General features: G+C 37.7%; 1 protein-coding gene across 1 annotated transcript; it reads left to right on the top strand.

The window, feature by feature from the left end:
* Positions 1-9,333: 9,333 nt before the first annotated feature.
* LOC138894989 (premnaspirodiene oxygenase-like) lies at positions 9,334-11,090 on the top strand. The gene is made up of 2 exons (XM_070179693.1): positions 9,334-10,010; positions 10,342-11,090. Exons 1-2 carry the CDS (start codon positions 9,795-9,797, stop codon positions 10,957-10,959), a joined length of 834 nt encoding a protein of 277 aa, XP_070035794.1. The 5' UTR covers positions 9,334-9,794; the 3' UTR covers positions 10,960-11,090.
* The last annotated feature ends 686 nt before the right edge of the window (positions 11,091-11,776 follow it).

The raw sequence follows: 11,776 nt of genomic DNA, 5'->3' as shown, positions 1-11,776 counted from the left end.
CTAACATTTATTGAGTAACAACAATAACAAAGGAGTCTAACAGTCTCGATATAGAAATCTTTACAAAATTTACAATTTTCTAAAACCGGTAGTACAAGTCATAAGCTCTACAGAGTTTACTATCACTTCTAAATACAACTGTTCGGAAGTAAGTAAAAACAGTGTGAATACAAAATAGGAAGGTGACTCCGAAGCCCGCGAACGCAGCGGCAGGTTTACCTTGATTCTCCTCAGCAAGGATCTGCATAGCTACTAACGATCGATACCTGGATCTACACAAAAATATACAGAAAAGTAGCATGAGCACACACCACATCGGTGCCCAGTAAGTATTAAGACTAACCTCGGTGAAGTAGTGACGAGGACTAGTCAAGACACCCACTGGTCTAATAAACTAAACAAGTATAAGTATAGGGATGACCGAACATGACATCTATCTAAGGACCCCGCGATATGGCTAACGACATAACAACTGCAATAAGGAAGCAAAAACAGCAAGTAACAGCAGAACACCAGAATAAGACACAGAAGAATGAACGGAAACACAACCCAAATCCGAAAATCACAATACAGTAAAGGCAAGTAGTAACTCAGCAACTGCAGTAGTTTTCACATCAGGTCTCAGCTAACAAACCCCAATAAATTAGTCAAATCTCACCCATAAGTTTTTAAATTGAGGACTTTAGAATATAATCCTTTCCAATAAGAAATTTATTTTTGAAATATTCTCCCTTCAAATAAATATCTTTCAAATATAGTTCTTTCAAGATAAAAATCTTTCAAATATAAACTTTTCCAATAATATCCTTTGAGTATAAGTCACCCTGTGACACCTAAGCATGGAAGATTAGCAGTTCCGAACACAGATATAACCACAGGGGAATCTACCAGGATACCGTTTCGTAGTCCCGAATTAATTATGCAGTACGGGTGATCTCCCGGAATACGTCTGTAGTCCAAAAATAAATATGCAGCACTGGGGGATCTCCCGGAATACGTCTGTAGTCCCAAAGTAAATATGCAAGACAGGGGGATCTCCCAGAATATGTCCGTAGTCCCAATTTAAATATATAGTGCTAGGAGATCTCCCGGAATACGTTTGTAGTCCCAAAGTAAATATGCAAGACAGGGGAATCTCCCGAAATACGTCCGTAGTCCCAAATTAAATATGCAATGCTGGGGGATCTCCTGGAATACGTCTGTAGTCCCAAAGTAAATATGCAAGATAGGAGAATCTCCCGGAATACGTATGTAGTCCCAATTTAAATATGCAGCGCAAACAACAGAGATAACAATTATAACACGACAGAAACCTCGTACATTACCACAAGAAGTACAAAAGCAACAATGACAGAGATATAAGGTACGGCGAGCAAATCAACTAAAGAACTTAAATCACAAGAACGGTAGAACTCGTTCACAAGTAATAACCATAGTAAAGAATGCTAGGCACAAGGAGAACAACTTAACAAGGAAAAAAAACAAAATGTAGCAATGATTCCACAATATTCAAGTCAATAATAAGAAGCCAACACGAGTCAAATAGTTCCAAATAATGGCAAGTCAACTAAGATATAGGTTATCTAAAATCCTTTTGAGGTTGAAAAATTACGAGAAATATTAAACAATTTAAGTAAGGATAAGCAGCGGAAGATAATCATAACTCCAATTAAGACTAAACAATTATATGATGAGAAAATAATGATTTCAATTAAAGATAAGCAGTTATGAAAAATATAGCACGACAATATAAGAGGTAAAATCTTTGGTTAAATAGACAGTAAGAGTGAATCCTAAAGCAATTATCTCTAATCAAAGCATGTAAAGGTTAAACTAGCAAATAGGAATTCAAGCGTATCAAGAACAACATCATACACGGTGAATATAAGGACATAAGAACCCTAAAAGGCCAACTTTTCACAAATAATTTTGAGCACGCACTCGCCACCTCGCGTACACAGCCTACAATCAGCATAGACGACCCAAATCCTAAGGGGTAGTTCCCCCCCACACAGTTAGGCAAGATACTTACCTTTTTGAAGTTATGCCAATATTCCATAATCGCCTTCTTGCTTGAATTGACCTCCAAACGCCTCGAATCTAGACACAAATAATTCGATTCAGTCAATAAAATTTATTGAAATTAATTCCATAAGAAAATACTAATTTTTCAACAAAAATCCGAAATTATCTCAAAAATTATCTGTGGGGCCCATATCTCAGAACCCGACAAAAGTTAAAAAATCCGAAAGCTAATTCAACCACGAGTCTAACCATATAAATTTTACCAAAATCCGACCTCAACTCGACCTCCAAATCTTCAAATCTGATTTTCAAATCTCTAAGTTCAAACCCCCGATTTACACCTCAAAAATATGTAATCTAGTTGGATTATTCGATGATAATTCAATATTATGGAGTAGAAATGATCACAAGGGACTTACCTCAAATTTCCCTTGAATTCTCTCTCAGAATCGCCCCAAAACCCGCGCTTGAAGGTCCAAAAATGGCAAAACTCGGAACCCCCTCTGTTTTTAACATTCTGTCCAGGATTTTCGCACCCGCGATGATATTTTCGCGCTTGCAGTCTTCGCACCCGCGGTGATTTCATCGCTCCTGCAGTCTTCGCAGCTGCGGTGATTTCATCGCATCTGTAGTCTTCGCACCCGCAGTGATTTCTTTGCGCCTGCGGTACCTGGCCAGCCCATGCATTTTCTGTTTCTGCGACTAATTCCTCGCATCCGCAAGCTCGCACCTGCGGCCCTTTTTCGTGCAGGTGCGATCACACCAGCAGCCCAGCTACTTCAGCTCCTCCTCCAAATCCAAGTTCGATCCATCAAGCATCCGAAACTTACCCGAGGCCCTCGGGACCCCGTCCGAACATACCAACACGTTCCATAACATAACACGGACCTACTCGAGGCGTCAAATCATATCAAACAATATCAAAACGACGAATCGCACCTCAAATCAAAATCTATGAACTTTGAACTTTCAAATTCTATATCTTGTGCCGAAACATATCAAATCAATCCGGAATGACTTCAAATTTTGCACACAAGTCATAAATGACATAACGAAGCTATTCAAATTACCAGAATCAGATTTCGACCCCGATATCGAAAAGTCAACCCCCCGGTCAAACTTTCCAAAATTCAACTTTTGCCATTTCAAGCTTACTTCCACTACGGACCTCCAAATAATTTACCGGACACGCTCCTAAGTCTAAAATCACCATACAGAGTTATTAACAGCATCAAAATTCCATTCCGAAGTCGTTTACTCAAAAAATTAATTCTCCGGTCAACTCTTTCCATTTAAGCTTCCAAACAAGGATTGTTCTTTTAATTAAATTCTGAATCTTCATTAAATCAAACTCGACTACACCCGCGGGTCATAAATACATGTTGCAAAGCTACTCGAGACCTTAAGTCCCTGAACGGAGCGTTGAATCTTAAAATGACAAGTCGGGTCGTTACATTCTCTACCTCTTAAACAAACGTTCGTCCTCGAACGTTCTAAGAATTATTCTGAGGTTACCAAATTGATGATTTTTACTTTTACCCATATACTCACAGTTGATTCCACGCTACCGCATTTGAGATAAGCCTGACAACATTATCTTTTTTGAGTTTATTTCTTTTATCCATATTTGTAAACTTTAAGATCAATTTCTTACACTTTAAACATTTCAAAAGGTCTGATTTTCACAAAAATGCACTGTATTAGTCTCAACTGGCTATAGCAACTCGTGCCTACGCACACATCCGCAACCCAACAAAACACCACAAGGTATATTTCAATAACACAAATCTCAGCATTGCATTATCATAATGATATCAGGACATGAAGCACATCATGTGTATGCTCATCTCCACATCTCTGGTCTTAAAAGTAGTTCATAATTAATTCTTGCATCATCAATTAATCTCATATTAACCACCACCTCGTTTCGAATTTTTACAACACTGATAACAGAATGCGAGGCATGAAGACCTCATGATTACTTACTCGGATTAATGAGTCACATTTAATGTCACCTGGGCACTCACCTCACAGGGTAAAACTCGATGTTTACAACACAAAAATGGCTGAATATGAACATAAAATATACAAAAATTATCAAATAAGCCTAACAGGCATGACTCCCTATTAATATTATTGCACAAGTTAAATTTCACAAAGGAAAAATTTTAAACTCATAAATATTTCACCACAAGGACCTCGTCCTTAACTCCGAATCACAAGTATTTTGCATATTGTGCCAACTGAAATTTCAATTTCCTTTCTTTCTTCGTTTCAATAAATTTCGTAAATATTTTTTTTTTTGTAACACATAACGAACCCTCATACCAGTAGGGCATATAATTCATAAAATTGGAATCGATTATTCCGAGATATATTAAACCCACTGTAATGAATAATAAAAATTACTTTTGGACTTATAGCGTCAATGGTACACAACAATAAAAATGACAAACACGGGCTCACATCTTCAAATCTCCCAACAGGGATAAACATATAAGTGGGTCACAAAATTACAAAGCTCACCCATAAGTGGAGCATAATAGGAAGACTCACCTCAATATTCAGAACCGAATCAAATTAAGGAAAAATATCCTTTTATAACAAAATCAGGATCGTACCTGTAACGACACCATCTGGTGAATCGGCCTCAGCCAAATCATAGTGATTATATCAACGGGTCGGGCCTCTACCTCTTAGGTGCCCACTACCTGCCCGTCCTCCATTTCTAGCTGACTGTGCACATGGAGTATTAACTAGAATAAAGCTTGTAACTGGAGTACTCTAATGAAATCCGTCTCTTCTAAGTCTGAGACATTCCTCTTGATATGTCTGGTACAATCACACTGATAACAACCCCTCTGAGACATTCCTTGACGTGCAACCCTATCCCCCAATATAGACTTTTAAATAAGTCTGTTGCGGCGTGCAACCCGATCCCCCAGTATATTTTAACAACTCATAAATGTAACAAAGATTACTCCAATAAGTACCACATTCAATGAGAAATTTTTAAGCATCAAGGCATACAATAATTATAATTCATTTATGAAACAAACAATGACAAGTAGCCATTAATTGTTGAAATCAGGGAGAAAATAGGCAGTTTAATATTTAATATGCTAAATATAAAGTAGCAATTAAGACACATAAATCAAATAAGCATGTAACAATTATTGCAGGAATTCAAGAATTAGCATTTGACAAGGAATATGAGTGAAACAATTATAATAACGATTAATTCGTGTCTTAAAACGATTTAAGATATTTAAATAATTAACCAAACAATTAATTTGATAAAGTATAGGCACCCGCCACCTTGCCTATACATCGTTACACATGAAATTTACATAGCAAATAATTCAAGGGTTCTATTCCCTCAAGTCAAGGTTAACCACGACACTTACCACGCTTTGCAACCAATATTCAAGAATCCAATCAATTACTCGACCACAGCTTTTCCTTTTGAATTTGTCTCCAAAAGTGTCAAATCTATTCACAAACAATTCGATATACTCAATACGAATCATAGGAATTAATTCCATATGAATTTACTAATTTTCTAAATAAAAATCAAAAATACATTTTAAAAATTGACAATGGGGCCCATGTCTCAAATCTTGAAAAAACTTACGAAATGGGCGTATGCCCGAAATTTAATTTGGAGGTCCCTAGCTCAAGTTATGGCAATTTAACGTAAATTAGAAATTTAAAGGTTAAATATTTCCAAGTTTGACTACAAATTGACTTGTATTGATATCGGGGTCAGATTCGAGTTCTGGAAATTTTCATAAGTCCGTTATATCATTTATGACTTGTCTGTCAAATTTGGTGAGAAACGGAGTTGATTTGACGTGATTCGGATGTTCGGTTGTGAAAATAGAAGTTTTAAAGTTTTCTTAAAATTTTTATTTGATTTGTTGTCCGTTTCGTAATTCTAGTTGTTATATTTATGTTTTGATCGTGCGAGCGAATTCGTATGAGATTTTTGGACTTGTGTGCATGTTTGGTTGGGATCCCCGAGGGCTCGGGTGAGTTTCGGAAGGTTAACGGATCAAATTCGGACTTAAGACCACTGCTGGAAATTTCGCTTCTGGTATTTTCGCACAGTTCAGCTAGATGATAGCTTGGGTTATGAAAGGAGCCAATTGCCATTGTTGATAAACAGGTTCGCCAGTTGAGGTCCAAGAGGATTTCTGCAATAAAAGTCCAGTGGAGGGGCCAACCAGTCGAGGAAGCGACTTGGGAGGCCGAGGGAAACATGCAGAGGAGATATCCAGAGCTATTCAGCACTCCAGGTACAATTCTAAACCCGTTCGAGGACGAACGTTTGTTTAAGAGGTGGAGAATGTAATGACCCAACGGTCATTTTAACTTTTAGAACTCCGTTCCCTAAAATAAAACTTTTCGTAGGTGCTTGTAATAATTTATGACTTGCGGGGATGGTTGGTTCGGGATTTGGAAGTGTTTGAGGTGAAACCGGAACACTTGGTTCCTTAAGTTGGCCTTAAAGTGCTAAGTTTGACTTCGGTCAACATTTTGAGAAAAACGACTCCGGAATAGAATTTTGATGATTCCAACAGCTCCGTATGGTGATTTTTGACTTAGGAGCGTGATCGGAATTTTATTTGGAAGTCCGTAGTGAAATTAGGCTTGAAATGGCTAAACAAGGAATTTAAAATTTGAAAGTTTGACCGGGGGGTTGACTTTTTGATATCGGAGTCGGAATCCAATTCCAAAATTTTTTATAGCTCCGTTATGTAATTTATGACTTGTGTGTAAAATTTGAGGTCATTCGGAGTTGATTTGATAGGTTCCGACATTGAACGTAGAAGTTGAAAACTCTTAGTTTCATTAAGCTTGAATTGGGGTATGATTCATGATTTTAGCATTGTTTGATGTGATTTAGAGGTTCGACTAAGTTCGTATGATGCTTTAGGACTTGTTGGTATATTTGGTTGAGGTCCCGAGGGCCTCGGGTGAGTTTCAGATAGTTAACGGATCAGAATTTTGACTTAAAAAGCTGCTGCAATTTTTCCTCTTCTGTTGGGCATTCTGGACTGTCATCGAGCCCAGACCTCGAGCCCAGGCATCGAACCCAGGCATCAAGCCAGAGTTGACGAGGCTCAGGCTCGAGCTTAGGTATCGAAGCCACGATCGAAGGCCCATCTCGAGGGCCATGAACGAAGGCAAAGCTCGAGGGATAGGATCGAGACCCAAGATCGAGGGTCGCAACCTTAGACTCAACTCGATGCCATGATCGAGGCCATGACCGAGGTTCAGGCTCGAGCTGGTTGATCGAAGTCCAGTATGAGGGCCAGGATCGAAGGTCCAGTTCGATTCCATGATCGAGAGCAAGGCTCGAGGGACAGGATCGAGAGCAAGGCTCGAGGGTCGCTATCGAAGGACCATGCTCGAGCCTGAGATCGAAGACAAACCTCGACGGCCTGATCGAAGGCACAAGCCCGATGCCGCGATCGAGGCCCAGTTCGAGGCCCAGTTCCGAACGGCTGGGCAGTTATAAAAACTGAGGACTTTCGTCCCATTTGCTATTTTTGGCGAACTTGAGCTTGAGCAGAGGCGATTTTTGGCAGATTTTCAAGGGAGAAACGTTGGGGTAAGTGATTCTAACTTGGATTTGGCTTATGAACATAAATATATCATTGTTTTCACGATTTAATTAGTGTTTTGAGATTGAAATTTGGAAAAGTTTAGAAATCTCATAGAAACAAAATTTTGAGATTTCGGTATCGATTCGGAGTCGGATTTGAGTGAAACTGGTATGGTTGGACTCGTAATTGAATGGGTTGTCGTATTTCATAACTTTCGCCGGATTCCGAGATGTGAGCTCCGCGGGCAAATTTTTAATTAATTTCGGATCTTTTCTTTAAAATGTAGTATTTTCTTATAGAATTGATTCCTGTAATATTTAGTGATTGTATCGAATTATTTTGGCTAGATTCGAGCCAGACGGAGTTGGATAATCGTGGAAAAGGCAAAATAGTGGATTGAATTGGAGCAAGACAGGGTAAGTCTCTTGTCTAATCTTGTGAGGGGAAAATTACCTCATAGGTGATTAAGATTAAATAATTGTTGCTAATTGTGGGGGCTATGTACGCACGAGGTGACGAGAGTCCGTGCGTAGCTACTATTAATACTAAAGTCCGGATAGTTTTGGACTCAAAGCATGTATTACTTGTGTAAATTGTATTTTTTGATTAATTAATATTAATTGATATCTATATGAATATATATTGTGAATTGTTAGATAAAGATATTAAAGGATGGAAATCTCACAGGCTTGTTTGTCTGTTTTAATCAATTAATTGTCAAAAGAAATTGTTCTCCTCCCAAATTTATCTTATAACAAATATACTGTACTTCCGGAGGCACATAAGAAAATGTCCTCCTTTCTTGTGGAGCGGGCCGAACGCCTCGGCAGGATAGATGCATCTATGGAGCGCGCCGCACGTCCCTCGGCACTGTACACGACACTCTGGATCGGGCCGTACGTCCTCGACAGAAATCGTGCTTAATAATAATAATAATAATTACACGATACTTTAATAATTTATTTCAGCTTGTAAAGCTAATTAGTAAATTGGAGAATCTTTGGAATCTAATGAATTATTATTCTTGCTTGTTAAGGAATTAATTGTTACTCCTGTAAATGAGATTTAATTGATGAATTGGAATTTATCGGAATTAAAGGAATTTAATTAATATATTAAAAATTGATACATTTGAAGGAATTTGATTATTTCCGCTGATTAAATAAATTCTGTAAATCACATTGATTTAAATATCCTAGTTTTATTTCAATTGTTATTGACCTATAGTGAGTGTCAAAGTCGGCCATCTCGTCTTTACCACTTTGAGATTAGGCTTGATACTTACTGGGTACACGTTGTTTACGTACTCATACTATACTTGTTGTACTTTTTGTGCAGGATCTGAGATAGGTACTAGTGGAGGACCTATCATCACATACCCACGTCATCCAGAGGCATAGTGGTGGGTTGCCTTTCTGAGCCGTTCTGCAACTACCCGTGTCTCTTCTGATATTCATATTCTGTCTATTTTATTTCAGACAGTATTTGGAGTTTTGTATAATCTACTAGATGCTCATTCACTTGTGACACCGGGTTTTGGCACACACATTGGTAGAAGTTGGTATTTTATTATTTTCTTGGAATAAAAGTTTAATCAATGTATGCTTAATTTATTAGTTGGCTTGCCTAGCTGTAGTGTTGGGCGCCATCACGACCTACAGGTGAAATTGGGTCGTGACACTTATGTACTTGCAACTCGGGCAAGTTCCTACAATAGTCATATCATCACCTAGTATCGCGAAACAAGTTCTAAAAACTCACGATCCCGCCTTTGCTAATAGGGCATAACTTACATCCACAAACATCATATTTTACAACAATAAAGACATTGCATTTAGCCAATATGGTGACTACTGGAGACAAATACGTAAAATTTGCATTGTAGAACTTCTTAGTACAAAGATGGTCAAGTCATTTAGAGCAATTCGACAAGATGAGCTTTCAAGCCTGATTTCATCAATTCATTCAATGAAGGGATCTCCAGTCAACTTGACAGAAAAAACATTTTGGTTTACTAACTCTATCACTTGTAGAGCAGCCTTCGGAAATATGTTCAAAGATCGAGATGAGTTTATGAAATTGATGAAGGAAGTAAACAAATAAGTAGAAGGATTTGATGTGGCTGATTTGTTCCCTTCTTGGAAGTTACTTAAAAAAATGACCAGTGTGAGATCTAGATTGGTGAATGCACATCAGAAGGTTGATGAAATTATGGAGGATATCTTAAACAAGCATATTGAAAATAAATCTGCAGGGAACAAGGGAAATGGTGAGTTTGGAGGTGAAGATTTGGTTGATGTTTTCCTAAGAATTAAAGAGAACGCCGAACTACAATTTCCAATCACAAATGACCATATTAAAGCAGTGGTTTTTGTAAGTTTCCTCCCATCTCATAATCTCTGTTCCTTTCCATTTACTCTTTCTTAGTAGTCCTTACTAAGAGTCATTCCTAATAATATAATAATGTTTGATCTCTTCTAATTCTTACTAATAATTCCTAACAACACAAGATAGTTGCAGTAAATTACTTGTCTGAGGGAAAAATATAAAGTTGTATAGGCCGCGACCCACTAATTCTTACATACTCAAAGTTGGAAGTTTATATAGCTCTAGACCCCTTTAAGATTTCTCTTTAATATTTTAGTACCCAATTTTTATTGAGTTGTGTTTTATTGACTTTATTTTATTTGTTTGTTGATTGTAGGACATCTTTATTGCTGGAAGTGAAACTTCATCTACTACAATTATTTGGGCATTGTCGGAAATGATGAAGAACCCAAATATTATGGCTAAGGCTCAAAGTGAAGTGAGACAAGTCTTTAAGGGAAAAAGTAATGATGAAGAAGATCTTGAAAAGTTGACATATCTAGACTTAGTGATTAAGGAGACATTAAGGCTTCATACTCCATTTCCTCTTCTGCCCAGGGAATGTAGGGAGCAAACAGATATTGATGGATACACCATACCTCTTAGGACTAGAGTGCTAGTCAATGCATGGGCACTTGCGAGAGATCCAGAAAGTTGGAATGATCCTGAATGTTTTATACCAGAGAGATTTGAGAATTCTCTTATTGACTATATGGGAAATTTCTTTGAGTTTATTCCATTTGGTGCAGGAAGAAGGGCTTGTCCGGGAATGCAATTTGGTTTAGCTAATGTTCGACATGCATTGGCGCAGTTACTCCACCATTTTGAATGGGAACTCCCATATGGAACTAATCCAAAAGATTTGGATATGACTGAATCACATGGATTAAGTGCAGCGAAACAACAAGATTTATATTTAGTTCCAATAAATCATAGAAACGATGAAGAACTTTGATGTTTTGCTTGAAATGGTGAAATGTCGTTAGCTCGGCCTACACAATTGTATTCTTCATCTTCTTCTCGCTTGGTTTATGTATGTGTATTCATTTGGATCATTGAAGAATGCCAAGAAAATGCCCGAAGAATAAGATCATCCATAGTTGATTACATGGTTTTGCTTCAATCCGGTCGAACCAAATAAATAATTTGTTCCCCAATGTATTGTAAGACATGTTGAGAGCTTTGGTTTTATTTTCTCAAAGACATGTTTATGCTCTACAACCCAGTTCTAGTTAAAAATATTAAATGATATCCCTTTACCAAAATAAATATCTAAAATAGATTTAAAACTAATTGAAGAATTAAGAAGTAAATAGTAATCTAATTGTCATGACCCAAAGTCCTTACCCGTCGCGATGACGCTTAACACACCGGCTAGGCAAACCAAAACATGATAACGAAGGCAACAAAATAACAAAATTTAAAGAAATAGCATAAGTGTGAGTTCTAAATACAATAAAACTGCTAATACAAAGTAAATCCCCAGAAACTGGTAAGTACGGAGTCACGAGCTTCTACAATGGAATACAAGTCTGAAACTGAACAATCAATATACTGTCTGGACTATAACAAAATTATGAAAGGAAAGGACAAGTCAAACTGCGACCAAGGATGCAGCTCTACCCCGCCTTTAGTAGATAGTCCAACAAGCAAGCCTACGGCTGATAACTGGTCCCCACACCTGGACCTGCACAATTAAATGCAGAGTGTAGTACGAGTACAACCAATCCAATGTACTCAATAAATATCGTAAATAAATACAGCAAGGTAAG

Source organism: Nicotiana tomentosiformis, chromosome 6 (genome assembly GCF_000390325.3).
Source record: "Nicotiana tomentosiformis chromosome 6, ASM39032v3, whole genome shotgun sequence".
Taxonomy (NCBI): domain Eukaryota; kingdom Viridiplantae; phylum Streptophyta; class Magnoliopsida; order Solanales; family Solanaceae; genus Nicotiana; species Nicotiana tomentosiformis.
Note: the sequence above shows the minus strand (reverse complement) of the source record. Positions and strands in the feature narration are given on the sequence as shown.

Bases quoted from the DNA above. Each gene is read 5' to 3' on its own strand.
- LOC138894989 (XM_070179693.1), top strand. From the start codon at position 9,795: ATGACCAGTGTGAGATCTAGATTGGTGAATGCACATCAGAAGGTTGAT. The intron at 10,011-10,341 runs GTAAGTTTCCTC...TGTTGATTGTAG, and splicing joins ATATTAAAGCAGTGGTTTTT to GACATCTTTATTGCTGGAAG.